This window comes from Lissotriton vulgaris, unplaced genomic scaffold, assembly GCF_964263255.1.
Source record: "Lissotriton vulgaris unplaced genomic scaffold, aLisVul1.2 SCAFFOLD_352, whole genome shotgun sequence".
Classification (NCBI taxonomy): Eukaryota; Metazoa; Chordata; class Amphibia; order Caudata; family Salamandridae; genus Lissotriton; species Lissotriton vulgaris.
In genome coordinates this window covers 693,649-718,371 of record NW_028245114.1, presented here as the reverse complement: position 1 = coordinate 718,371, position 24,723 = coordinate 693,649, and the positions used below count along the sequence as shown (strand labels likewise).

Genomic DNA, 24,723 nt, shown 5'->3' with positions numbered 1-24,723 from the left:
GGCTAGGCCTGACTACCTCTGGGGCAGTTCCTTCAACAGGGGTAGAGTCAGTTCCCTGAGGAGGCTGGCTCTCACCTAGTGTCTGGGAGGGGGAAGACTCTTCTTCCTCCTCAATGCTCTCTGTTTGAGTGGAGTGATCCATTGTTTCAGGCTTCACAACCTCACTATCTGTTTGAGTAGAGGCTGAGACCATTTCAGCCTTGCCAACCTTTTCAGGAGGGCACTCAGTTTGTGTTTGGGCTGTGACTGTCACAGCCCTCCTATCCTGTTCTGGAAAGTCTGTCTGAGCGCCTGGGCAGTGGCTACCACTGCCCTTCCAACCTTTTCAGGGAGGAATGGTGCTGGGACTGGGGCTGTAGCTATTACTGCCCCACTAACCTGTCTGGATAGGCCTATCATTCTGGAATGAGTTTCTTGTTCCACCTCAGCCCATGCTGAGAGTTCCAGGTCATTCCCCAGTAAGCAATCTACAGGTAGGTTATCTGTCACTGCCACTCTCATGGGCCCTGTGACATTACCCCAGCTGAGCTTGACTACTGCCATGGGATGCCTTCTCTTCATTCCATGAATGTCTGTCACCTGATAAGTAAAACCAGGGGTCAGTTGAGCAGAGGGGACCAGATGGTCACTCACCATGGTGAGGCTGGCCCCTGTGTCTCTGAATGCCTCAACTTTCTGACCATTCAATAAAACTTCTTGTCTATACTTTCCCAAAATGTGGGGTCCAGTAGTGAAGTTGGCAAACCCCATGCCAGTCTCACAGACAAGAGTGTGGTCAGGGAACCTGGCTAGGCCATAGTCCTCCTGTTGGCCCAGAGTAATGCCCACCACATTCTTGGGGGCACTCCCACCACCTGGGGGATTACCACTAGTGGTAACAGGAGGTTTAGGAGTATTACCTGGGGTTATATTTCCCTTATTACCATTTTTAGGGCAACTGGCATCACTTTTGTAATGGCCCACCTGTTTACAGGTATGGCAATAAGGTTTCTTTTGTTCAGAAGGAGTGTTCTGGGACCCACCACCCTTGTTGGAGTTTTGGGGCCCTTGGGAAGTCTTCTCTGTGGATTTATCCCCACCCTTCTCTTGAGGCGTGGTTGATTCCTTTTTCTGGTCACCACCCTGGTTTTTAGGCCTAACCCTGGTTCTGACCCATTTGTCTGCCCTCTTACCCAATTCCTGTGGAGAGGTCAGATCAGAGTCTACCAGGTGCTGATGTAATAACTGGTTCTGACAATTATTTAAGATTTGCTCCCTCATAATTAGATTATACAATCCTTTAAAATCAGTAACTTTACTACCCAGTAGCCAGCCTTCAAAAGCCTTAGCGGCACAATCAACAAAGTCAGTCCAATCTTGAGACTGAGTTTTCTGGGTGTCTCTGAACAGCATCCTGTATTGTTCAGTGGTTAAACCAAACCCATCAACCAGTACATTCTTCAAGACTTGGTAATTGTTAGCATCCTCCACCCTTGTGGTGAGGAGCTTATCTCTACCTTTACCATCAAAGGAGAGCCACAAGATAGCTGCCCACTGACTTTGGGGAACACCCTGCACAGTGCAGGCTCTCTCCAAAGCAGTAATCCATTTGTGGATGTCATCCCCTTCTTTAAAGGGGGGCACTATCTTATTCAGGTGCTTTTTATCAAAACTCCTTTCCCTTTTTGCTAGGTTTATTGCTGCCACCAGTGGGAACTAGCCCACATAATTCTTGCTCTCTAGCAAGGGCAAGTCTCTCTTTGGCCAGGGCAAGTTCTTCCCTTTCAATCCTCAGTTTGACTGCCCTTTCTTCAGCTTCATACACTCTCCTCTTAGGGGAAGACATCCCTCTGTGAGAAGAGTTGAGAGAGCCATTGGTTCGAAAGGATCTGTTAGAGCCTCTTGATAGAGACCTAACTCGTCCATTCCCAATGTTAAGCTGACCTGAGAGTGGGCCCAGGAGTCCCCCAGTACCAAGCTCATGTCTGCTTAAGTTGGACCTGGTTAGTCTAATGACTTCTACCTGTCCCTTGTCTGCCTCCTCCCCTGACAACTGGTCATCATCCTCATCCTCAGCATCATCTGCTTCCTGGAGGGGATGGTCCTGGCTATCAAAGGGTCCCTGTAAGGAGGGCATACTTCCTTCTGGATTAGAAGGGTCTGGGTTACCAGCCCTACTGGCATCATAAGCCTCTAGGAGACCAATCAGAAAGGAAGTGGTGGGGTTAGACCCCTGTTTTAGTTTCCTGAGAGTACACACTTGTCTCATCTCATGGAAGCTAAGAGCAGTATATTTAGAAGGGACCTGTGGAGGGTCCACTGACACAAGGGGAGACTCAGAGTTTCCTCCTTTGTCCGACATACTGTTTCTAGTGTGGTGTAAGTGATGCACCTACCTACACTATGTGTTTACCTACTGATCCCTTGCTAAGAGTTGCAGCCAAGGTGTGCTAGGCCTTGAGGAGCTGCAACAGCTGGTTCAGTAGAACTCAGAGTATTCTAAGCTTAGTTATATGTACTAGCAGTACTTATGTGATCTTTCAACAAGATATTCTTAGGATACGTGTGGTAAAACAACAGCAAGCTCAAATCCCAACCGCTGCTCACCAATGTGAGAAGGTGGCCTGATATGCAGTGGTCACTATTCTAGTGAACACTATGTATCAGTCCAGCAACCCTTATTGATGATTGGTTGTAAGTCAACCTTATAGACCAGCTATCCTAGTAGCGTGGATACGAGCAGCCTAAGGCTAAAGACTCGAGAGGGCGTGTTAAGCCAGCTGTTATACCACATATACCCCTTGAACACCAAGTGAAAGGACACCACACAAGTGTTATGAAAATAAACAGTTATTTATTAAAGATCACAACAGCCCTGTACTCTTTATGAGGACAGGGTACTAAGCACAAACCAAAACTCTTACGAAAATACTTAAGTTAGCACAGTATATACAGATGCCCGAGGGGCACGGAAAACCATATACTTGAAAAGTGGAATGCGAAATTACTAGCAGGTAAGTACAGTACTAATAGGCTTTGGAATCGCTAGGACTTGACTATAGAATCGTTAGATTACTTCTAGGAGACCCAGGGGACTCGGGTGCAGTGTGTGCACTCTCACGCGAGATGCGGGACAAAGTCTATGGTAGCTAGAAATTGCAAAGTTAGTGTTCTCGGGCGAACCCAACCTGGTAGGGAGAAAACGAAAGTGGATCCTGACCCTTGGATAGTGAGGCTATGCTGGGGCACCGAAATGCCGAAGTTACCTAGCCCAGGGGCTGCAGCTGCATAGGACTCAAAAGACGTCGGGAATCCTCGTAGACGGACCAGGAGCCTGGAAGAAAGAAGTTGCTGGCAGGCGACCAGTGAAGAAAGTTCGGTGGATCCAAGCCTGGATCGATGGAAGATGACACCTGAAAGCAGAGGGGACCAAGTTCGAGACTACTAGCCAGTAGTCAGTGGGCACCAGGGGGGCCCCGGATGGTAGCCACCTCGACAAGGCGTGTGGGTGACGCTGGGCTCGGAGATCTCACGGACCAGGAGGCGTTGTCGGCGACCAGGGAGGAGGATCGAGCTGTCCCACGAAGATAGAAGCTGTCGGCGTCGCTGGACCCAGGATTGGGCAACAAAGCCTTGGCAAATTCAAGCCCACGCGGTGGACCTAAAATGGCGTCTGGAGTGGACCAGGAGGGTCCGGGGTGCCTCTCTTCAAGAAGGAAGCAAGGGCCAGTCTGGAGCAACCAGACCAGCAGCAGTGATGTCGTCGGGCGTCGTTCAGAAGGCCACAAGCCAGCCGGCTAGTAGCCAAACAACGCGGTGCACAGCAAACAGCAGAAGGGCCCCACGCAGATCGTGGAGACGCAGGGAGGCTGATCTTGGGTGCTGGAGCTGCGCAGGGTCGGGGCTTCTCGGACCCCAAAGCACTCACCAGTGGAGGACACGGTGGGCTTGCAGTAAAGATGTCGTGCAGTCTTGGCGATCGTCAGTCCCTCGAGGTCTCGTCGCACTCACGGTTCTCAGCTTGGCTGTAGAGGTGAGTAGAGGTCAGAGGTGCCAGGGAAGCCGGGTCTCGTCGAGCTGGGTCGTCGGATTCGTGATGAAGGACTTGCAGCAGACCGCAGTGTTCTTTAGGATGGTGCCTGCGGATGAAGGGTGACTACTCCTTAGCCACAAGGGAGAATCTTGAGGAAGAAATCTTGAAGTCCTTTCGCAGAAAGTCGTGTCTTGATTCCAAAGATGATCTAATTTGAACAGGGGGCCCGCTCCCATCTTTATACTAAAAAAGGGGGCTGACCCAGTGACTAGGTCCTGCCTATGGGTGGGACTAGGAGGGGGGTGGTTACACTCCTCTGCCATGCCGGACTTCCCCAGGCCAGGGGCTGGTGTGCCCCTGGAACTGGTTCAGACCGGCCTATGCGTAGTGAGCACCGGGGTGCCACTCAGCAGTCACCTTCCTGTAAAGCCCTGCCTACCCAGGATACACAAAACCATGTCTGGGACGGTGCTAGCACCGCCCCTGACAGGAAACCCTTTGTCCAGGCTCCCCTCGCTGGAAGGACTCCCAGCTACAGGGGGTCAGACTCGTGTCTGTGGTGGCAGCATCCATTTTGTGGAGCTGAGGCTTTAGTTAACTTTAACCGGGGTTCACAGTTACATACATGTCGTGTCCCTCTAGAAGGGTGGAATGCTAACCCCGTCGCCAGAATTGGCGAGGGGTTAGTATTCCAATTCGTATGACACCTTACTCGACATGTTTTGATAAAGCAATACCAAAGTTAGCATTTAACCGCGAGGATTATAATGCACTTAAGAGTATATGGTATGCGATATCATGGAACAGCTATTAGGACTTGGTTCCGCAAGCTGCAGACAGGCTCAGCTCATGCCAGAGCACCATCTCACACGATTCCAAGCACTCTGCCAACAGGATTGTCAAGGCCTGCCATAGGAGTGACTGATAGGAATCTGGGTGTCCATTTTAGGGTTAGGTATAGGTATACTACACCTACAGCAAAGCGTGATTACACGACTTTGCCCTAGCTGTCATGCAGCCAGTTGTGTCAAATTTAGGAGGCCAGCCAGGGGTGGCATAATACATGCTTCAGCCCCTGGCAGCCCTGGGTACACCCATGCCCTGAGTTACAGGGTCTGATAGGGTGGCCCAGTACCAATTGGAAATGTACCTAGGGTACATGGAATCCATTTTAAAGAGAGAGCAGTAGGCCTGGGGTCCTGATTGGCAGGGTCCCAGGTCGACTATGTCCAAAAGCAGCTAAAACACAGGGCAAAAAGTTGGGGGCAACCATAGTCAGGATGTACCTTCCTACACCGACGATCGCCAAGACTGCACGACTTCTTTGCAACAAGCCCACCGTGTGCTCCACTGGTGAGTGCTTTGGGGTCCGAGAAGCCCCAACCCTGAGCAGCTCCAGCACCGAAGATCAGCCCTCCAGCATCTCCACGATCTGCGTGGGGCCCTTCTGCTTTTGCGTGCTCACCGCGCTGTGTGGCTACTAGCCGGCTGGCTTGTGGCCTTCTACACGACGCCCGACGACATCACTGCTGCTGGTCTGGTTGCTCCAGACTGGCCCTTGCTTCCTTCTTCAAGAGAGGCACCCCGGACCCTCCTGGTCCACTCCAGACGCCATTTTGAGTCCACCGCGTGGGCTTGAATTTGCCGAGGCTTTGTTGCCCAATCCTGGGTCCAGCGACGCCGACAGCTTCAATCTTCGTGGGACAGCTCGCTCCTCCATCCTGGTCGCCGACAACGCCTCCTGGTCCGTGAGATCTGCGAGCACAGCCTCACCCACTCACCTAGTCGAGGTGACTACCGTCCGGTGCCCTCCTGGAGCCGCCTGACTACTGGCTAGTAGTCTCGAACTTGGTCCCCTCTGCTTTCAGGTGTCATCTTCCATCGATCCAGGCTTGGATCCATCGAACTTTCTTCACTGGTCGCCTGCCAGCAACTTCTTTCTTCCAGGCTCCTGGTCCGTCTACGAGGATTCCCGACGTCTTTTGAGACCTATGCAGCTGCAGCCCCTGGGCTATGTAACTTCGGCATTTCGGTGCCCCAGCATAGCCTCACTATCTAAGGGTCAGAATCCACTTTCGTTTTCCTCCCACCAGGTCGGGTTCGCCCGAGAACACTAACTTTGCAATTTCTAGCTACCATAGACTTTGTCCCGCATCACGCGTGAGAGTGCACACTCTGCACCCGAGTCCCCTGGGTCTCCTAGAAGTAATCTGAAGATTCTATAGTCAAGATCTAGCGATTCCAAAGCCTATTAGTACTGTACTTACCTGCTAGTAATTTCGCATTCCACTTTCAGAGTATATGGTTTTCCGTGCCCCTCGGGCATTTGTATATACTGTGCTAACTTAAGTATTTTCGTAAGAGTTTTGTTTTGTGCTTAGTACCCTGTCCTCATAAAGAGTACAGGGCTGTTGTGATTTTAATAAATACACTGTTTATTTTCATAACACTTGTGTGGTGTCCTTTCACTTGGTGTTCAAGGGGTATATGTGTGGTATAACAGCTGGCTTAACACGCCCTCTCAAGTCTTTAGCCTTAGACTGCTCGTATCCACGCTACTAGGATAGCTGGTCTATAAGGTTGACTTACAACCAATCATCAATAAGGGTTGCTGGACTGATACATAGTGTTCACTAGAATAGTGAGCACTGCATATCAGGCCACCTTCTCACATTGGTGAGCAGCGGTTGGGATTTGAGCTTGCTGTTGTTTTACCACACGTATCCTAAGAATATCTTGTTGAAAGATCACATAAGTACTTCAGGTACATATAACTTAGCTTAGAATACTCTGAGTTCTACTGAACCAGCTGTTGTAGCTCCTCAAGGCTTAGCACACCTTGGCTGCAACTCCTAGCAAGGGATCAGTAGGCCAACACTTAGTGTAGGTAGGTGCATCACTTACACCACACTAGAAACAGTATGTCAGACAAAGGAGGAAACTCTGAGTCTCCCCTTGTGTCAGTGGACCCTCCACAGGTCCTCCCTTCCAGATATACTGTTCTGAGCTTCCATGAGTTACGACAGGTGTGTACCTCTAGGAAGATCAAACAGGGGTCTAACCCCACAACTTCCTTTCTGATTGGTCTCTTAGAGACTTATGATGCCAGAAAAGCTGAGAAACTTCTTAGCTCTTCTAATCCAGATGGAAGCATGCCTCCCCTTGAGGGAACCAGAGGAGACCCTGACCTAATCCACCTCTCAGCTGAGACTGAAGAGGGGGAGGAGGATGAGGATCCCTCTGGGGATGAGGCAGATAAGGGACAGGTAGAAGTCAGCAGACTAACCAGGTCCAACTTAAGCAGACATGAGATTGGTACTGGGGGACCCCTGGGCCCACTCTCAGGTCAGCTTAACATTGGGAATGGACGAGCCAGATCTCTATCAAGAGGCTCTGGCAGATCTATTCAAACCAATGGCTCTCAAAGCTCTTCTCACAGAGGGATGACTTCCCCTCAGAGGAGAGTGTATGAAGCTAAAGAAAGGGCAGTCAATCTGAGGATTGAAAGGGAAGAACTTGCCCTGGCCAAAGAGAGGCTTGCCTTTGCTAGAGAGCACTAGTTAAGTGGGGTAGTCCCCACTGGTGGCAGCATTGTACCTAGCAATAGGGAAAGGAGTTTTGATACAAAGCACCTGGGTAAGATAGTGCCCCCCTTTAAACAAGGGGATGACATCCACAAATGGATTACTGCTTTGGAGAGGGCCTGCACTGTGCAAGGTGTTCCCCAGAGTCAGTGGGCAGCTATCTTGTGGCTCTCCTTTGAAGGTAAGGGTAGAGACAAGCTCCTCACTACTAGAGTGGAGGATGCTAACAATTACCAAATCTTGAAGAATACACTGATTGATGGGTTTGGCCTAACCACTGAGCAGTACAGGTTGCTGTTCAGGGATACCCAGAAAACTCAGTCTCAAGATTGGTCTGATTTTGTAGATTGTGCCACTAAGGCTTTGGAGGGCTGGTTGCTGGGCAGTAAGGTTACTGATTACACAGGATTGTATAATTTGCTCATGAGAGAACAAATTTTAAACAATTGTCGGAACCAGTTGTTGCATCAGCATCTTGTTGCCTCAGATCTGACCTCTCCCCAAGAATTGGGAAAGAAGGCAGACAGATGGGTCAGAACAAGAGTTAAACAGAACCAGGGCCAGAACCAGGGTGGTCAGAAGAAAGCAGACCAGAAGGGTAAAGATTCTAAGGGGGAACAAAATGACCAGAAGTCTTCGACAAGTCCCAAACAACCCAAAGAGGGTGGGGGTCAGGCTCCCCAGAAGAAGAAAGAAGGCCAATCTAAAAGGTGGTGCCAATACTGCAAAAGTAAAACTCACTGGTTTAGTGAGTGCACCAAGAAAGGAGGAGGGCAGACTCCTGCCACTGCAGCCCCTAAGGCAACTGTGCCCCCTAGTACAGCCAGCAGTGGTAGTGCACCTCCCAAGGGTTTAGTAGGGTTAACCCTGGGTTCTGAGGGGTGTGACAACTTAGTTGGTACACTCACTCAGGCTGTCCTTGTTTGTACAGGGGATGTGGATATGTCCCCTGATATAAGTCCCAATACTTTGGGCAAATACAGACACTTTTCATTAATGGAAAAATGGCTCAGGCCTATAGGGACACTTGTGCCAGTGTCACAATGGTGACACCTAACTTTGTGGACCCTAGACAGATCATGCCAGGTACAGAATTCCTGGTGACCAATGCAAGCAATGTCACTACCAATCACAGTAAGGCAACTGTAGCTTTCTCCTGGGGAGGGGTAACTGGCCAAAAGAAGGTTGTAGTTAGTTCAGACCTCCCCGTGGATTGTTTGTTGGGCAATGATTTGGAGTCATCACAATGGTCAGAAGTGGAGCAGAGGACTCACCTGGAAATGTTAGGCTTGCCAGCACATGTGTTTGCTGGGACCAGGTCACAGGTCAGGAAATGCCCCACTGAACAGGTGCTGGATCCTGGAACAATGGACCAGACACCTTCCAAGAAAAAGAGCAGTAGGGTTAAGGCTGTGCCTTCCCCCTTGCCCCAGGTTGTGGATCAAGTCTCAGAGGAGGCTGACCTACAGGAATTGAGGGAAACTGAGCCTAGAGAGTTTGAACTTGATCAAGTTGAATTCTTGGGTTCAGGGGGACCCTCAAGGGAAGACCTGGGGAAGGACCAGTTAGACTGCCCTTCTCTTGAACCCCTCAGACAGCAGGCTGCTGCTGAGGCTGCTGGGAACGCCACAGGTACCCACAAGGTATACTGGGAAGATGGACTCCTGTACACTGAGGCAAGAGACCCCAAGCCTGGCATGACCAGGAGGCTGGTTGTACCCTTGTCTCAGAGAGGTTTCCTCCTTACCTTGGCCCATGAGATTCCCTTAGCAGGTCACTTAGGCCAGACAAAGACTTGGGACAGGCTTGTCTCACACTTTCACTGGCCTCACATGAATGAGGATACCAAGGAGTTTTGTCGCTCCTGTGTCACTTGCCAAGCCAGTGGTAAGTCAGGTGGCACAACAAAGGCCCCCCTTATACCAATGCCTGTGGTGGGGGTGCCCTTTGAAAGAGTGGGGATTGACATTGTTGGTCCAATGGAACCCCAGACAGCATCAGGGCACAAGTTTATACTGGTGGTAGTGGATCATGCCACCAGGTATCCTGAAGCTATTCCACTTAGGACCACCACAGCACCTGTGGTGGCAAGGGCCCTAGTTGGAGTGTTCTCCAGAGTGGGCTTCCCTAAGGAGGTTGTCTCTGACAGAGGTGCAAACTTCATGTAAAGCTACTTAACTGCTATGTGGAAGGAATGTGGTGTCAACTACAAGTTCACCACACCCTATCATCCACAATGCAATGGGCTTGTTGAAAGGTTCAACAGGACCCTAAAAGGGATAATTCATGGACTACCTGAAAAGCTCAGGCGTAGATGGGATGTCCTGATTCCCTGCCTTCTGTTTGCTTACAGAGAGGTCCCACAAAAGGGGGTTGGCTACAGCCCTTTTGAACTTTTGTATGGGCATCCTGTGAGAGGCCCCCTGTGTTTGGTGAAGGAAGGATGGGAGAGACCTCTCAAAAAGCCTGCAACCAACATAGTGGACTATGTACTTGGTCTCCGCTCCAGGATGGCTGAGTATATGGAGAAGGCATCTGAAAACCTTAAGGCCAGTCAAGAACTTCAAAAAGCTTGGCATGACCAAAAGGCTGTCCTGACTGTTTACCAGCCTGGACAGAAGGTGTGGGTGTTGGAGCCAGTGGCCCCAGCAGCACTCAAAGACAAATGGTCTGGGCCCCACACAATTCTTGAGCAAAAGGGAGAGGTCACCTACCTGGTGGACCTTGGAACTCCCAGGAGCCCCCACAGGGTACTCCATGTCAACAGGCTCAAAGCATATGTCGACAGGAAGGACATGAGCTTGCTTATGGCCATTGATGAGGGGACAGGAGGAAGAGAGTGACCCTCTCCCAGACCTGCTCACTCAGAATCCTGATGATGGGTCAGTAGATGGTGTTGTCTTTTGTGGCAGCCTCTCTGAACATCAACAGAAAGACTGTAAACAGGTTCTTCAGTCTTTCAGACATATGTTCTCTCTGATACCCAGTCAGACCAATTGGTGCACCCATGAGGTTGACACTGGTGACAGCCTGCCAGTCAAGAGTAAAATCTACAGGCAGCCTGATCATGTTAGAGACTGCATAAAAACTGAAGTGCAGAAAATGTTGGAGTTGGGAGTCATTGAACCCTCAGATAGCCCTTGGGCTAGTCCAGTAGTTCTAGTGCCAAAACCTCACACCCAAGATGGTAAGAGAGAGATGAGGTTCTGCGTAGACTACAGGGGTCTCAATGCAGTCACTAAGACTGATGCCCACCCAATACCAAGGGCAGATGAACTTATAGATAGATTGGCTTCTGCCAACTACTTAAGTACATTTGACCTGACAGCTGGGTATTGGCATATCAGGTTAGCTGAGGATGCCAAGCCCAAGACAGCATTTTCAACCCCTGGTGGGCATTATCAATTTGTGGTAATGCCCTTTGGTCTGAAAAATGCACCTGCCACCTTCCAAAGGTTGGTGAATCAAGTCCTCACTGGGCTGGATGACTTCTGTGCAGCATATCTAGATGATATTGCTGTCTTTAGCTCCACCTGGGAGGATCACCTGGTCCACCTGAGGAAAGTGTTAGAGGCTCTGCAAGCAGCAGGCCTCACTATCAAGGCCACCAATTGCCAGATAGGGCAGACACAGGTTGTATACCTGGGCCACCTTGTAGGTGGAGGCCAGGTTCAGCCACTGGAGAGCAAAATACAGTCAATCAGGGACTGGGCTCCTCCAACCACCCAGACTCAGGTTCGAGCTTTCTTGGGCCTGACTGGTTACTACAGGAAGTTTGTCAGGAACTATGGATCAATTGTGACTCCATTAAATGAACTGACAAGTAAGAAAATGCCAAAAAAGGTTCAGTGGACAGCAGGCTGTCAAAAAGCATTCGATGACCTAAAGCAGGCCATGTGCACAGCACCTATCCTTAAGAGTCCAGACTACTCCAAACCATTAATTGTCCAAACAGATGCTTCTGAGTTGGGTGTGGGAGCTGTTCTATCTCAACTGAATTTTGATGGTCAAGACCAGCCCATTGCTTTTATAAGCAGAATGCTGACCCCCCAGAGAGAAGAATTGGTCAGCTATTGAGAGGGAGGCCTTTGCTGTGGTTTGGGCCCTGAAGAAGCTGAGGCCATACTTGTTTGGCACTCACTTCAAGATTCAGACCGACCATAAGCCCCTCTTGTGGCTAAATCAGATGAAGGGTGAAAACCCCAAACTGCTTAGGTGGTCCATTTCCCTACAGGGGATGGACTTTACAGTGGAACATAGACCTGGTACTGATCATGGCAATGCCGATGGGCTCTCCAGATATTTCCACTTAGAACAAGAAGACTCACCTGGTCAAGGTTAGCTTATTGTCCCAAAGTTTGGGGGGGGGGTCATGTAGGAGAGAAGGGTCTGCAATCCTATGAGCACCCAGATTTTTTGCTTTTGTTTCACTGGTTTACGACTTTCTCTGGCTGTGGGCCTGCCAATCAGACCCACAGCCTGGCTGTTCTCTCTCTAAATTACAACATGTACCCTAGGTGCATTTACCAATTAGTGCTGGGCCACCTTATCAGACCCTGTAACTCAGGGCATAGGTGTACCCAGGGCCTACCAGGGGCTGAAGCATGTATTATGCCACCCCTGGCTGGCCTCCTAAAATTGACACAACTGGCTGCATGACAGCTGGGGCAAAGTCGTGTAATCACCCTTTGCTGTAGATATAGTATACCTATATCTAACCCTAAAATGGACAAACAGATTCCTATCAGTCACTCCTATAGCAGGCCTTAACAATCCTGAAGGCAGAGTGCTTGGTGTGAGATGGTGCTCTGGCATGAGCTGAGCCTGTCTGCAGCTTGCGGAACCAAGTCCCAATAGCTGTTCCATGATATCGCATACCATATACTCTTAAGTGCATTATAATCCTCGCGGTTAAATGCTAACTTTGGTATTGCTTTATCAAAACATGTCGAGTAAGGTGTCATACGAATTGGAATACTAACCCCTCGCCAATTCTGGCGACGGGGTTAGCATTCCACCCTTCTAGAGGGACACAACATGTATGTAACTGTGAACCCCGGTTAAAGTTAAACGAAGCCTCAGCTCCACAAAATGGATGCTGCCACCACAGACACGAGTCTGACCTCCTGCTGCTGGGAGTCCTTCCAGCGAGGGAGGCTTGGACAAAGGGTTTCCTGTCCGGGGCGGTGCTAGCACCATCCCAGACATGGTTTTGTGTATCCTGGGTGCTCACTACGCATAGGCCGGTCAGAACCAGTTCCAGGGGCACACCAGCCCCTGGCCTGGGGAAAGTCCGGCATGGCAGAGGGGTGTAACCACCCCCCTCCTAGTCCCACCCATAGGCAGGACCTAGTCACCGGGTCAGCCCCCTTTTTTAGTATAAAGATAGGAGCGGGCCCCCTGTTCAAATTAGATCATCTTTGGAATCAAGACACGACTTTCTGCGAAAGACATCAAGATTTCCTTCTTCAAGATTCTCCCTTGTGGCTAAGGAGTAGTCACCCTGCATCAAGCGGGCACCATCCTAAGAACACTGCGGTCTGCTGCAAGTCCTTCTTCACGAATCCGACGACCCAGCTCGACAAGACCCGGCTTCCCTGGCACCTCTGACCTCTACTCACCTCTACAGCAAAGCTGAGAACTGTGAGTGCGACAAGACCTCGAGGGACCGACGATCGCCAAGACTGCACGACTTCTTTGCAACAAGCCCACCGTGTGCTCCACTGGTGAGTGCTTTGGGGTCCGAGAAGCCCCAACCCTGAGCAGCTCCAGCACCGAAGATCAGCCCTCCAGCATCTCCACGATCTGCGTGGGGCCCTTCTGCTTTTGCGTGCTCACCGCGCTGTGTGGCTACTAGCCGGCTGGCTTGTGGCCTTCTACACGACGCCAGACGACATCACTGCTGCTGGTCTGGTTGCTCCAGACTGGCCCTTGCTTCCTTCTTCAAGAGAGGCACCCCGGACCCTCCTGGTCCACTCCAGACGCCATTTTGAGTCCACCGCGTGGGCTTGAATTTGCCAAGGCTTTGTTGCCCAATCCTGGGTCCAGCGACGCCGACAGCTTCAATCTTCGTGGGACAGCTCGCTCCTCCATCCTGGTCGCTGACAACGCCTCCTGGTCCGTGAGATCTGCGAACACAGCGTCACCCACTCACCTAGTCGAGGTGACTACCATCCGGTGCCCTCCTGGTGCCACCTGACTACTGGCTAGTAGTCTCGAACTTGGTCCCCTCTGCTTTCAGGTGTCATCTTCCATCGATCCAGGCTTGGATCCACCAAACTTTCTTCACTGGTCGCCTGCCAGCAACTTCTTTCTTCCAGGCTCCTGGTCCGTCTACGAGGATTCCCGACGTCTTTTGAGACCTATGCAGCTGCAGCCCCTGGGCTAGGTAACTTCGGCATTTCGGTGCTCCAGCATAGCCTCACTATCCAAGGGTCAGAATCCACTTTCGTTTTCCTCCCACCAGGTCGGGTTCGCCCGAGAACACTAACTTTGCAATTTCTAGCTACCATAGACTTTGTCCCGCATCACGCGTGAGAGTGCACACTCTGCACCCGAGTCCCCTGGGTCTCCTAGAAGTAATCTGAAGATTCTATAGTCAAGATCTAGCGATTCCAAAGCCTATTAGTACTGTACTTACCTGCTAGTAATTTCGCATTCCACTTTCAGAGTATATGGTTTTCCGTGCCCCTCGGGCATTTGTATATACTGTGCTAACTTAAGTATTTTCGTAAGAGTTTTGTTTTGTGCTTAGTACCCTGTCCTCATAAAGAGTACAGGGCTGTTGTGAATCTTAATAAATAACTTGTTTATTTTCATAACACTTGTGTGGTGTCCTTTCACTTGGTGTTCAAGGGGTATATGTGTGGTAAACAGCTGGCTTAACACGCCCTCTCGAGTCTTTAGCCTTAGACTGCTCGTATCCACGCTACTAGGATAGCTGGTCTATAAGGTTGACTTACAACCAATCATCAATAAGGGTTGCTGGACTGATACATAGTGTTCACTAGAATAGTGAGCACTGCATATCAGGCCACCTTCTCACAGACAAGAGCAGTCTTTAGGCTAAACTCTAGAGGGCGTGTTAAGCCAGCTGTTATACCATCACATATACCCCTTGAACACCAAGTGAAAGGACACCACACAAGTTGTTATGAAAATAAACATATTTATTTAGAACACAACAACCCTGGACTCTTTATGAGGACAGGGTGCTAAGCACAATACAAAGCTCTTACGAAAATACTTAAAGTCGCACAATTTACACAAATGCCCGAGGGGCACGGAAAACCATATACTACAAAAGTGGAAAGCGAAATACTAGCAGGTAAGTAAATAATCTCAGAGACTTTAGGATCGCTAGGACTACACTACTGAACCTTCAGGTTAGGAGCAGGAGGCCTAGGGGGATCGGGTGCAGAGTGTGCACTCTCACTCGGCATGCGGGGCAAAGTCTATGGATGCTAGATTTCGTAAAGTTAGTGTTATCGGACGAATCCGACTAGGTAGAGCTGAAACGAAAAATGATCTAGACACTTAGATAGTTAAACTATGCTGGAGCACCGTGGTACTCGGTTTACCTAGCCCAGGGGCCGCTGCTGCATAGGGTTCAAAAGACGTCGGGAATCCTCGTTACAGTCTATGGAGCCTGAATGAAGAAGTTGCTGGCAGGCGACCAGTGATGAAGTTCCATGTGATCCAAGCCTGGATCGGTGATGGAGGATACCTGTAAGCAGAGGGGACCAAGTTCTGAATCACTAGCCAGTGATTAGATGGGCACCAGGATGGCACCGGACGAAGTCACCTCGACCAGGTGAGTGGGCGATGCTGGGCTCTGCAGTCTCTCGGACCAGGAGGCGTTGTCGGCGACCAGAATGGAGGTGCGAGCTGTCCCACGAAGGTATCTGCGGTCGACGATGCTGGACCCAGGATTGGGGCAACAACTCTTGGCAAATGCAAGCCCACGCGGTGGACTCAAGATGGCGTCTGGAGTGGACCAGGAGGGTCCGGGGTGCTCCTCTGTTGGAGGGGAGCAAGGGCCAGTCTGGAGCAACCAGACCAGCGGTGTAATCGTCGTGGTACGTCGTCAGGAGGGCCACTAGCCAACGGGCAAGTGACCGGACAACGCGGTGAGCAGCAAAGAGCAGAAGGGCCCCACTCAGATCTCGTGGATGCTGGGGGGCTGGACTTCGGTGCTGGAGCTGCTCAGGGTTAGGGCTTCTCAAACCCCAAAGCACTCACTCGAGGATCCCTCGGCGGTCGTGCTGGTCAAGCGTCGTGCAGTTTCTGAAGATGGCCGGTCCCTCAGGTCTCGTCGCACCCACGAATCTCAGCTGGGCTGATGATGCAGGTAGAGGTCAGAGGTGCCAGGGAATCCGGGTCTCGTCGAGCTGGGCAGTCTTGACCCGGAGGATGGACGTGCAGCAAACCGCGATGCTTGGATGGTGCCTGCGGGTGCAGGGTGGCTACTCCTTAGCCACAAGGGAGAGTCCTCAAAGAAAGTCAAGAGTTCCTTTCGTAGAAAGTCGTTCAAGATTCAGGATGATCTAATTTGAGAAGGGGACCCGCTCCTACCTTTATCCTAAGAAAAGGGGCTGGCCCCGTGACTAGGTCATGCCCATGGGTAGGACCAGGAGGGGGGTGATTACACCCCTCTCCTTTGTCCGGTCTCTCCCCAGCTCAGGGGCTGGGGTGCCCCTAGAACTGGTTTGAGCCGGCATATGCACAGTGAGCACCGGGGTGCCACTTGCAGTCACCTTCCTCTCAGCCCTGCCTACCTGGGATACACACAACCCTGTCTGGGATGGTGCTAGCACCGCCCCTGACAGGAAACCCTTTGTCCGAGGCCTCCTCGCTGGAAAGACTCCCAGCAGCAGGAGGTCAGACTTGTGTCTGTGGTGGCAGCATCCATTTTGTGATGCTGAGGCTCGAGTTAACTTTAACCGGGGTTCACAGTTACATACATGTCGTGTCCCTCTAGAAGGGTGGAATGCTAACCCCGTCGCCAGAATTGGCGAGGGGTTAGTATCCCAATTCGTATGACACCTTACTCGACATGTTTTGATAAAGCGATACCAAAGATAGCAAATAACCGCGAGGATTATAATGCACTTAAGAGTATATGGTACGCGTTATCATGGAACAGCTATTAGGACTTGGTTCCGCAAGCTGCAGACGGGCTCAGCTCATGCCAGAGCACCATCTCACATAATTCCAAGCACTCTGCCTTCAGGATTGAGAAGGCCTGCCATAGGAGTGACTGATAGGAGTATTTGTGTCCATTTTAAGGTTAGATATAGGAGTACTATATCTAAAGCAAAGGGTGTTTACACCACCTTGCCCCAGCTGTCGTGCAGCCAGTTGTGTCAGATTTGGATGGCCAGCCAGGGGTGGCATAATACATGCTGCAGCCCCTGGTAGGCCCTGGGTACACCTAGGCCCTGGGTACCTAAGGTACACTGTACAGGGACTGATAAGGTAACTCAGTATCTAATTGGGTATGCACCTAAGGTACATGGAATCCATTTTACAGAGAGAGCAGTGGGCCTGGGGTCCTGAATAGCAGGGCCCCAGGTCAACTAAGTCGAAAAACCAGCAAAACACCAGGCAAAAAGTTGGGGGCAACCATAGTCAGATATCCACCTTCCTACAGAACTCTCCTACCTTTTTTTTCCCAAAACACTGAAAAATGTTCATTTGGTTACCACGTCGCTTGTGGAAATTAACATACTGCATCAGAGCCAATCCAGTTCCAGGCCAAATTTCAGCACGAAACGGCACTCCTAGAAATCTCGGAGTCCATAAAGGACGTCCTTGACAAGGACGGCAAAGGCGTGCTGATATTATTGTATCTTTCGGCGGCCTTTGATACAGTCCCTCAAGACCAACTCCTGTCGAGACTCCAGGAGTAAATGTAAATGAGGACACAGATTTCAATGGAGAAGAGATCCTCTCATGTTTATCAGAGGTGTTCGCCTGGCTTCAGTTAAGTCAACTGAAATGTAATTCCGACAAATCGGAAATTATTTTCTCTGGCCTGCCCTCCCAACAATATGTGGCATAGCTGGTGGCCACAGGACATGCACCCACCCTCCATCTCGGTCAGGTCTGTTAAAAACTTGGGGGTGAAATTGCATGACTCCCTAAATATGACACCCCAGATTCAAGCGGTAGCCGGACAACGCTTCGGCTTTCTGAAAATGTAAAAACAGTTCCTGCCCCTTCTCCAGGTCCCCCACAGCACAGGAAAACAGTGGTCCAGGCCTTGAATCTAGGCTGGATTATGTAAATATACTATACCTTGGACTACCGGAATACTTACTCACTCGCCTCCAGGTGGACCAAAAATGCTGCAGTCAGGGCGATACTTTTACTTAGCCCTAGGATGCGGATGTCTCCCCACTTGAAATCTCTTCACTGGCTTCCGATCCGCAAGTGGATCCATTTTAGAGCTCTCGTTTTGGCCTTTAAGGCCCTTCATTACACCAGAGCCCCCTATCTTAGGAAAATAGTCCAGCCCTATAATCCACGACGCGCTCTGCGCTCCTCGTCCCTTTCTTTTCAGGTACAAGCTGCCAAACTGTGGAACGGCATGCCGCTTGCCTTAAGACAGATGCATGATCTCCTCCCCTTAAGGAAGGCCTTAAAGGCCTGGTTGTTCCTTCAATAGCCTCGCATTGTCCTATCTAATTCAGCCTGTTACACTTACCCAGCGCCGGGACACTCAGTCGAGTAGCTGCGCACTCTACAAATACCCCAGTAACATAACATAACAGGTTGTAAGGCAGTTGAGGCAAGGGACACCTGCTGTGAAGGTACTGAAGAAGCGCTGGATGCTTCGAGCCTGTCCCACTCCCATACACACGTGTCTCCCACCTCTCAGGGAGTGAGCCTTTGACTTACCTTCACCAGCATATCAGCCACGTGCATGCATCGGGCGTTCTCGGCAAAGACCGATGTTAAGGCCTCAATGTACCAAGAGCCTCGCTTGGTGTTGCGCAACGCTGCCGTGCCTGGACAAGGAACAAAAAAGGATCATTAATAGCCTATCACAGACAGACTAAAGGAAACACATGCTCGACGGAAGGACAGTTGTGGTAAGAAGTGGCAAGCAAGAAGTCACTGTCCAGATCACAGTGGGTGGTTTGCAAGCTAGAACAGCTTCAATTAAAGCACAGGGGAGGGCTCAGATTGCCTCCCGCCTCGCCTGAATGCTCGCTGCCTCTTGCCTGTTATAGTGCAGCAGGTCACCCGGCTCGCCTGATATCCTCCCTGCTCCTAGCTATAATGCAGGTCACCCGCCTCACCTGCATCCTCCCTGCCTGCTGCTAGCTAAAGAGCAGCAGGTCACCCGCCTCGCCTGCATCCTCCCTGCCTGCTGCTGGCTAAAGTGCAGCAGGTCACCCGCCTCGCCTGCATCCTCCCTGCCTGCTGCTGGCTAAGGTGCAGCAGGTCATCCACCTCGCCTGCATCCTCCCTGCCTGCTGCTAGCTAAAGTGCAGCAGGTCACCCGCCTCGCCTGCATCCTCCCTGCCTGCTGCTGGCTAAAGTGCAGCAGGTCACCCGCCTCGCCTGCATCCTCCCTGCCTGCTGCTAGCTAAAGTGCAGCAGGTCCCTCGCCTGATATACTCCTTGCTGCTAGCTAAAGTGCAGCAGGTCACCCGTCTCGCCTGCATCCTCCCTGCCTGCTACTAGCTAAAGTGCAGCAGGTCTCTCGCCTCGCTTGCGTCCTCCCTGCTGCTAGCTAAAGTGCAGCCGGTCACCCGCCTCGCCTGCATACTCCCTGCCTGCTGCTAGCTAAAGTGCAGCAGGTCACCCGCGTCGCCTGCATCCTCCCTGCCTGCTGCTAGCTAAAGTGCAGCAGGTCTCTCGCCTCGCCTGCATCCTCCCTGCTGCTAGCTATAATGCAGGTCACCCGCCTCACCTGATATCCACCCTGCCTGCTGCTAACTATAATGCAGGTCATCCGCCTCGCCTGCATCCTCCCTGCCTGCTGCTTTCCGGATCCAGACTGACGCCTGGGGATAGTCTAAGGTAAGGAATCTATCACTAAAGTCTGTCATAAGACGGCACTGCTAGCTCCGGATCTGCCTCGGAAAGGAAAGAACTGATGTCGGTGCCAGTAGGTGGCACATATATAAGAGCTCTGACGTCATATCCGGAGTGGGACAGCTCGGATGCAGAACCGCACGATGCCACCTATCGCCACACGCAGGAATTGCTGAAGAATGTCCGACTCTAGCCTGGCACTTGAGGAAAGCCATAATGTGAGGAGTCTGCAGTTAGAAGTTTCTAGCAGAAATGAAATAACAAAGAGGTAGACATGCAAAAAGGAGGGGGGACAGATAATTCACATACAACGGAGGGACTGAGAATACACTGAGTGAAGGGGGAAATGGTCATTCAGAAAGGGAGGATGGAAAGGGAATTCCGAGCAGGAGGAGGCAGGGGATTTATGCAGCAAAACTGAACATGGCATGCACAAACATTGCTGGCTCACCTTTCAAGCAGGCATAGCCACAGATCATGTCGGAGCGAGTAGGCAGTCGCACACGCAGGCTCTCTTCCTTGCCAGCATCCGTCTCCTCACAGCCAGGTGAGTCCGAGCGCCCTCTGCCATCCTGCTGGTCCACGCCAGGGTCAGTCTCCTCTGGATGAAGACAAGTGAGAGCGGACATTACACCACAGAGATGCTGGGACATGCAGGGGAAGAAATACTGGCATTACAATACCATGCTTAATCGGTAGATTCACAGGTGAGAGAAGGGAGCACAGCCTGCAGTTTGCTGTTGTAGGAAACTGGCTCTATATACACTGCACCAAAGTGAGGTTCAGTGTGCACAGAGTCCACGTGGCCCCAGAGGTTTGGCAGAGGCTAAAGTTAGATAGAACCTTACTCTCTAAAGTGGTAGCTTGGTCGAGCAGTAAGGCAGTATCAGAGGACAGTGTAAAGCATTTGAAGTACACACTCAGTCAGCAAAAGGTTTCACACACTCAAGGACTGAACTCTAGGCCAATTGTTTTGTATACAAACAAATATACTGTTTAGTTTTAGAACCAAGTAAGGCTGGCACAGGTAAGCATGAAATACTTTTCAGTAATAAGTTGCTGAATATAGAACAGTTTGAAAATGCAATAGAATTTGTACTTTGTTTGATTTACAGGGGATGCAGCAGGTGGCACCACTTACCAAATACAGTACATTAAAATGAATAAGCTTTTCCAATGAATTGCAGGTAAGTTACTTTTCACTTTACTTATCTAACTCAGTGCTGGATACCTAGATTCAGCACTGGGACATCTCCTACAAACAGGTAAGTAAATATGTTTTAGTTATTTGTGCAATTTTCAAAGAATATTTTTAGGTTTCAAAACCCCACACTTAGAAACTTTTTGGAAGAAAATTGTCAATGTTATCCTATGGAGGAAAAACAGGTTATCGGATTACAGGTAAGTTATCGACTTTGGGAGTTAAGGTTCTGGGGTTAGACTCAGAGGTCCCCCAGGGTCAGTGATGCACTCTCGTTACACCCTCAGTGGCACTATGGCGGCCGGGTGCAGAGTGTTGAGGCCCGATGTTATCCAATGGGTGATGGGGGCCTCCGGTTGGTGGCTGCTGGCAAGCAGGCCACTGGGTTGTGGGAGCAAAGCACCTAGGGTTTAGCTCAGGGCAAATGGGGAAAAAGTAGCACAAAAGGTGCACCCTCAGCGGCACTAGGGCGGCCGGGTGCAGAGTGCTGTTTTGATGTCTGGCGCCCTGTTTGCAATGGGGAACCTCCGGTTTGCAAAAGCACTGCAGGCAGGGAGACTAAGGACTTCTTTGTGCGACCATCACTTGGAGAGGTAAGTTGGGAAGTTAGGGGTTGGTTAGGCACCATTGGTTTGGGCACACAAGACCGTGGGGCGTCAGGTGCAGGGGTGCCTTTTGAGGTCGGATCTTCTTCCCAGCTCGTGGTCACGGTTAGGTGGCCTTCTGGATTTATGGGGTTACCCAATGCACTCAAAACAGGGAAACATTTGTTCAGTAACACAATACGATTCAGTACAAAAAGACAAAGCGACAGAAGAAATCTAGGAATCTCCAGAGGGAGAGTAGTCCGTTGGAGTCCTTTATTCTGTCAAACAGCCAGCCGAATGAACAGGAACATGGCCCGGAGAGAGAACGCGTCAGTTACCGCATTCGGTTGCTAAAGACTTTGCAGAGATTGGGCGTTCTTTCTACAGACTGAAGTCGTACCCGACTTCAGGCTTCCGTGTGTTGGATTATACACTCCGTTTGTGGTTTTAGAAACATTTCCAAGGAACCAATCTATTTTGAAACAGTATTGTGAACATAGGAAGTTTCTCCTCACAGTCACCTCATATTGGGTGTGTAGACCATTTTTCTTGCAATTTTGCCATTGATGGTCACAGGCCTGGCTGGGTCGGAATTATCTCCAGCTGTGCGACCTACGAGTCTTAATACAGCCTTCATTAGCCCTGAGGATTCCCAATAGCGATGAAACGTGTCGGCTGGCTGTTTGACACAATAAAGGACTCCAACGGACTACTCTCCCTCTGGAGATTCCTAGATTTCTTCTGTCGCTTTGTCTTTTTGTACTGAATCGTATTGTGTTACTGAACAAATGTTTCACTGTTTTGAGTGCATTGGGTAACCCCGTTTTTCCTGCAGTTGGTAGTTGTAACTACTCACTTCCGAGTGGTTCCAAGGGCTTTCCAATCACCCGTGGCACCACGTAATATAAGTCAACCTATATAACGAGTGTTGATTGCCAGGCTGTGCACCTTGTTCTCTCTGACTAGAAGCCCTTCGGTAATCCCACGCCTTCTGGATTTATGCTGCAGGCGTCGGCTGGAGACTTGAGGCAGGTCAGGGGTCGCCGATCTCGGGTCAGGATCGCCGGGCTGACCTCCTTGTGGTGTTTTTCCACTCGAGCTCGGGCCGGGTTCGGCGGGTGCAGAGTGGGCTGGATTCACGGTCTCTGGCCAGAGGTTGCAGTTGAACAAATCCAGTTTTCACGGGAGAAGCTGTTTTTAAAAGTGAAGGCAGGCTGGTCCTCCGGGGTTTTTCAGGTTGCTGGCTACAGGACACAGGGATTTTGCAGGAGCAGGTTCGAGGGGAAACAGGCCGGTAAGGCTGGGGCCAAGTCAGTGGGAGTCTTCCTCTTGTTAACTGACTGCACGGCTGTTCGGTCCTTCTTCTTTTCTTCTTGTTGTCAGGCTGGATCTGAGGAAGCAAGGTTCAGGGTGCCCCCCTAATACTAGATTTAGGGGTGTTACAGGCAGGTAAAGGGCAAGGACCAATGGGTCCCTTCCCTGGGGTGGGTACACCCCCTATCGTGCCACCCTCCAGTGGGAGGGGGGCAGGAGCCTGTCTCTATTTGGCCGTGTCCCCCCATCCACAACATGGCGGGGTCTCAGAGTTGTGTTTCACCTCGCCTCCCCACGTGAGGGGTGGAGTTGGCAGAAGTGGGTACACCTCTTCCCTCACTTGTTTTTCCTGCCGGTTCTCCCGCCCAATGTGGGGTTCAGAACCAGTGGGGACCAGTTGCTGAAAGCAGCAATTGGCCTGGAGAAGCTCACAACAGCATCAAGCCTTTGAAACTTCCCCTTCATGCACACTGCCCATCCTGGGGGAGGAGGCTGGGCACCTCGTCCCAGGATGTGCATTGTTTCAGGCCCCCGAGAGCAGCAGGCTCTCGACCCAGGGGTCCAGAAACATATCAGGTTGTGGCAGCCTAGGCAGCCACTTAGTCAAGTCACTAGAAGTTGGTCGAGTTTCAGGGGTCATCTCTAAGATGCCCTCTGTTGTGCATTTTCACATTAAATCCCACACTGGCATCAGTGTGGGTTTAATGTGCTGTGAAGTTTGATATCAAACTTGTCAGTCTTCAGTGCAGCTAATAATGTTGCTGTGGAGTTCGTAATGACAAACTCCCAGCACCATATACTCTTAATGGCAGCACTGCACTTACAGTGCCCAGGAAAGTCCCTGAGTGCCGTAGGGGTACAGGGCTCATGCACCGGTACCCTCACCACTGGCAGAGGGCACCCAGCTAGAGGGGTGACTGACCTATGCCTGGGCAGTGGGTTGTAGGCATGGCACACAGGGATGTGTGCCATGTCGACTCTGCACTTTGTTTTGCACCAAGACGGGCAGCGTGCAAAGGCAGTGTGCGTGTGTCAGGGTACAGGACCTCTAAGGGTGGCACAATAAGTGCTGTAGCCCTTGGAGGCCTTATCTGGTCACAGTGCCCTGGGTACCTGTGGTACCATTTACCAGGAGCTGACCTGTGGCCGGGATGCCAGTTGGGTTTTATGCTTTAAAGCAGTTTTAGGGAAGGAACATAGGCCCTGGGTACCAGGTTGGCAGGAGCCCAGGGCACACTCAGTCAAAGAACATCAGCAGTTCAGCAAAAAGCGGGGGCATACCCTGCAAGAAAGAGGGCACTTTCTCACAGGTGTCTGGTACAGATTTACATGTTAGAAGGGAGCACAGTCTGCAGTCTGATGTCTGTATACATTCACAGACGAGAGAGCAGTTTGAAAGACACTGCAGTAGTACCTTGTCAAACTTGGGAATCAACTGTGCAACGCTGCAAGCCTATCCACACCATCCCCCCATTATATGGTGCAATCCAGAAAGAGACACCGGTGTGACATATTTGTGTGTACTGGCTAAGTGTATGTTTCGGAATATTTAGATTTACTGCGCGGCACCAGAGATGTCTACCCCATCGAAGAGCATCAGTCTGACTTATACCAAGGATCTCAGGGTGCACTGATAATCCACACGAATCCAATTTCACTGCGTGGTGAAGGATTGTTCCCAAAGGTTCCTCCAGATAGGAGTTTCATACTGTTAATGTTTGTTGAGGAAAGGCGCATAGTTCTATCAATGGGGCTCGCTTGTGTCGGAGGTTGTTCAAAACGTAGGTGTAAGGATCCTGAGAAGGGCACACACATGCACTGCAGTAAAGCCACTTAAAGTGATGTGTATTGTTCAATGAACAGTCTACAGCCGAGCACCCTTGTTCTGACATATACTAAGCAGTTTTGCTATTCACATCAGATGCACCTCCGTATAACCCTACTGTAAACGGCATCCCTGGGTCGGCCTTCTACTTA

The 24,723-nt window shown here is 50.8% G+C and overlaps 1 protein-coding gene across 2 annotated transcripts in view; it reads right to left on the bottom strand.

The window, feature by feature from the left end:
- The window catches only part of CASP2 (caspase 2), a 190,120-nt gene that overhangs the window by 20,285 nt on the left and 145,112 nt on the right, over positions 1–24,723 (bottom strand). For both annotated transcript variants that reach the window (XM_086949007.1, XM_086949008.1), the window contains exons 9-10: positions 20,096–20,245; positions 18,499–18,608 (exon numbers count right to left, since the gene is read on the bottom strand). In XM_086949007.1, the coding sequence (XP_086805133.1) occupies positions 18,499–18,608; positions 20,096–20,245 (260 nt within the window). The remainder of the gene's footprint in view (positions 1–18,498; positions 18,609–20,095; positions 20,246–24,723) is intronic.